Source organism: Adiantum capillus-veneris, chromosome 25 (assembly GCF_014529385.1).
Source record: "Adiantum capillus-veneris isolate H3 chromosome 25, ASM1452938v2, whole genome shotgun sequence".
NCBI lineage: Eukaryota > Viridiplantae > Streptophyta > Polypodiopsida > Polypodiales > Pteridaceae > Adiantum > Adiantum capillus-veneris.
In genome coordinates, this window is record NC_140955.1 from 78,443,017 (window position 1) to 78,447,635 (window position 4,619).

At 39.7% G+C, this 4,619-nt stretch overlaps 1 protein-coding gene across 1 annotated transcript; it reads right to left on the bottom strand.

Annotated features, from left to right (window-relative positions):
• Positions 1-2,116: 2,116 nt before the first annotated feature.
• LOC147425144 (uncharacterized) lies at positions 2,117-2,635 on the bottom strand. The gene has a single exon (XM_086500517.1). The coding sequence runs from the start codon at positions 2,633-2,635 to the stop codon at positions 2,117-2,119; it is 519 nt and encodes a 172-aa protein (XP_086356643.1).
• Between the last annotated feature and the right edge of the window lie 1,984 nt (positions 2,636-4,619).

Here is a 4,619-nt window from a genome sequence, read left to right on the forward strand (position 1 = left end):
TATCTTGAATGGTATTCCTTCCCATCACTTAGAAAACCAATGATATGTTGTACATGGGGGGGTTTGTTACAAGGTCCACCACTTTTCCAAGCTAGTTTCATTGAAACATGGATGAAGACAAGCTCCACCATTTGTTAAAGCTAGACTCCATTGAAATCTAGAAAATACATTCTATGTTGTACATGGGGTTTTTGTTTTAAGGTCCAACACTTGTCCAAGCTAAGATCCATTGAAACAGGGAGTAGAGAAACACTCCACCACTTGTCCAAGGTAGGCAACATTGATAGTAGTTGGTTTATTTTGAAGATCCACCACGTGTCTAAGCTAACTCTATTGAAACATAGAGAGAAGCAAAGGTCCACCAACTGTTCAAGCTAGGCTCCATTGAAACATGGACAGAAGCAAGCTCCACCATTTCTCCAAGATAGACTCCATTGAAACATGGAGAGAATCAAAGGTCCACCATTTCTCCAAGCCAAGATCTAGTTGTCCAACCTATAAGGTTATATCTTAAATGGTAATCTTTCTAATCACTTGGAATACCCATGATATGTTTTACATGGGGGTTTTGTTCCAAGATCACCACTTGTCCAAGCTAACTCTATTGAAACATAGAGAGAAGCAAAGGTCCACCACTTGTCCAAGCTAGTCTCCATTGAAACAAGGAGAGAAGCAAGCTCCATCATTTCTCCAAGATAGGCTAGCATGGATAAGTGCACCTTGAAACCAACCTTCCTATGAGGCAATAGAGCATATGCTACATATTTTATGTATGCCCCATGCCTCAAATTAAGAAGTTATAGATTAGAAGTGGACCTTGCTTAAATGTCACATGCAATAAATTAAGGAAAAATAGCCAAGTGGATTGTATTCCTCAATGGATCCTTGCTTTCACAAGTTGTGAACCTTGAGTCACTTTTACATTAACTTGGACAAGTGGTGGACCTAGAAACCAAGCTCTCCATGTTGAGATAAGTTGTAGGTAGGACAGTAGAACATAGACAACGATAATGGATGCAATATACTCCTCTCCTAATAATCCAATTGATTGAAACCATGATATTTTAGTTGTTTTCATTGTGTATTGTATGTGCATAAAGTGGAATGAGACCTTAAGAAAACTCAAATTTTTGACAAAATCTCTATATTTTATACATGATATATTGAAAGTTGTCCAACCTGGGAATTGGGATTTTCCCACTTTACCTAATATGGTCTTTGCTTATTAGCATACATAGTATGCTAATTAGCATACCTTAAATTAGCATACTGTGCATTTTTTTGTGTGCTAACTTTCCCTCATAGCATAGTATGCTAATTAGACCACACAGTATACAGAAAGCTGTCATCTCTTCTCCTTAAAACCAACAAAGGTATGAAAATTAGCATACTATTTATGCCAACTATAGTTGGCATAAACAGTATGCTAATTAGAATACACAGAGAACTGAAAGCTTCCATCTCTTGTCCTTGAAACCAACAAAGGTATGCTAATTAGCATACACAATATACAGAAAGTTGCCATCTCTTCTTCCCTAAACTAGCAAGGGTATGCCAACTGGCATAAACAGTATGCTAATTAGCATACTATTTATGCCAGTTGGGATAAACGGTATGCTAATTAGCATTCCACTCACAACATAGTATACTAATCAGCATACACACTATACAGAAATCTGCCATCTCTTCTCCTTGAAAATCAGCAAAGTTATGCTAATTAGCATACTGTTTATGCTAACTAGCATATATAAGTTTATGCTAATCAACATAAATAGTATGCTAATTAGCATTAGCATACACAGTATACATGAAGCTGCCATATCTTCTCCTTGAGAACCAACAAAAGGTATGCTAATTAGAACATTTTGTATGCTAACTAGCATTAACCAGTATGCTAATTAGCATACCATTTATGCTAATTAGCATACCCACAAAACACAATTAGAACACAATGAGACAGGCTGTACAAATGATCTCTCTTAAACTGAGACCCCTCTGTGATAGACACCAAAGCCATGTATACACAAAGCACACAAGAGACAGAAGATACCCAAGTTTTTGATAAAACTAAATTATCTCCGATTAAGAAGTATATTGAAGATGCAGTTATTACAACTTAAAAGCTGAAGGGCATGCTATTATAGATTGCTTCATAGCTTTCTGTGTTGATTGTGTACACTTGCCGTCTCCTTGGGATGTGCTCCATGGGTATTTTGATACATCGTACCAGATGTGAAAGTACGTGGATGATCTGTTTCTTGTGGTCTAGCTTGAAGGTGTATGCATCCAATTGCTTGTAATACAGACCTTGCACAACATATGAGCCTCTATCGATTTCATTTCCCCACTCATCGAGGTAACCCTTCTCCACCTTCTCCTTTGTTGCAACACACTTGACCAGGTAGAAATCCACATCCTTGACGTTGGTCGAAGCATCTGGATTTACAGCAAATGTGTCACCAGCACATAGAGCGCTACTCAACACATCATGATGACCTTTGTATGTGAAGTCGTCGTAGGCGACTGCTTCATATTTTGAATCTGACGCAGCCTCATCATGTAATGGCATTAGAGTATGATAATCCCAAGGTTGCACGTGAGCTTTATTGACGCAGCGATTCCATCTTTCGTGCATGCATGCGTCACAGAAGCATGCCAAGGCTCTTGTTGCAAGGGCACTTGGATCCCAAGGGTTGTGGCCATGAAAACCATGTAGAGAGTGAGTTTTTGACACAGTGGCACAATTCCACTTCACCTCATTGTTCACTTCCCCCTCTTTAACCTTCCAGAACACACCGGCACATTCCCTTTCTTTTGAAGGATAGTGTGAAGGTGCTCCCTTTGAGACAGGTTGGCTTGGCAATAAGCAACCACATCAGCTACACACCGCAAAATATCTCCATTAGGTTTTAGATGTTCATGGGTCAAGTTTCTTTTCACAACTGCTCCTGCACCATCATGCTCTCCCTTGCCGTGCCCTAATCCAAAGAAGAACCAGCTCATCCCCATCTCTGTGAGTCCACCATATCTTGGAACGAAGTAAAAAGGCCTGGCTCCCTTGAATTGTTAGGCCGCACCACCAGACCACACCCAATGTTGCTGGGATGTTTCGTAGGAGTGACACCCTCTTGTTGTAACCAGTCACGCTGTAGCATGAAGCAGTGTTGCACGAACAACGTGTCATGCACCTTGTCATCTGATATGAAGAAGTGGATGGTTTTGACTACCTCCCCTACGCTGCGGTAGTATGTTATGTGTACAAAAATGGTTACTTGACTAAAGTGCCAATGCATTGATTGAATCTCATTTTGTTCCTTAAAGGCATAATTCTCTGCAAAATCAATAACTCACATGATGACATCTTCTGGAAACCGAAGAAGGCAATCCTTGAATTTTTGTCCTTGCCATCGATCCACATAGTTATGAGTGATAAAGAGCTTCAACTTGGTCTTCAATAGTTGAAGAAACTCCTAGCACTTCATTTCTTTGTGCAAAGATCTTTTCTTTTCTTAATGTTTCCATGCTTTCCTTGAGCTTGTACATATGCAAATACTTTCTCATTAATACTATTACATGGATTTTCTGTCTCCAAGCTACATAATTCCAATGTATTCACTCCACATGTCAAACACTCTCCCATCAGGCATTCCCTTCTATGGAAAACTGCATCTGCGGGCTTTGGACAAAGAACAGACTCCCACATATGTGTGACACCTTTGAACGTGTGATGTGAAGCCAAGAAACCCTTGCTAATGTGCTCACCTGGGGCACAGATACTGCATATACAGTCACAACCTGCTCTATGCATCACAAAAGCACGAGAGCACATGTGGTTCAGTGTGTCCTTCAAAAAAGACATTTACACATGGTATTCGCAACAACATGTGTATCTATCCTTCAGTCGCCTACAAAAGAATGGCTTCAACATCTCAAACATTCTCATGCCAATCTTGCAATTTGGATTTTTTTCCTTGAAGCTACGAAAGAACTCAACCTGCAACATCCAAATGATGATCAATATTCAGATTGCTAACTAGGACATCCAACAATTTCATGAAAACAAATCATAGTGACAATCAACATCCTAATGTGCATGCAACATCATATGTTAACTAGCATAAAGAGTGTTAGCTAGCATATATCTTGTGTTTACCAGGTAACTCTGTATGCTAGGTAGAGCACAAGGCATGCTAACTAGCACAGACCGTATGCTAACTAGCATACTCATTAGGACACCCATCATGCCGTTGAGGATAGTAGGTGCTAACTAGCAAAAATTATGTTAATTAGCATATATCTTGTGCTAACTAGCTAGCTCTGTATGCTAGGTAGAACACAAGGCATGCTAACTAGCATACCCAACCTAGCTGCTAGTTCTAACTAGCATAACCCTTGTCTTAAATAGCATACCCTTCATGCTAGTGAGCATACTAGTTGTTAACTAGCATAAGTGGTGTTAACTTGCATACTTTTTGTGTTGACCAACTAACTTTGAATGCTAGGTAGAACACAAGGCATACTAACTAGCATACCCAGCCCAGCTGCTAGTTCTAACTAGCATAACCCTTGTCTTAAATAGCATACCCATCATGCTAGTGAGCATACTAGTTGTTAACTAG

Coding starts and splice junctions, on each gene's coding strand:
- LOC147425144 (XM_086500517.1), bottom strand. CDS start 2,635: ATGCACGAAAGATGGAATCGCTGCGTCAATAAAGCTCACGTGCAACCT.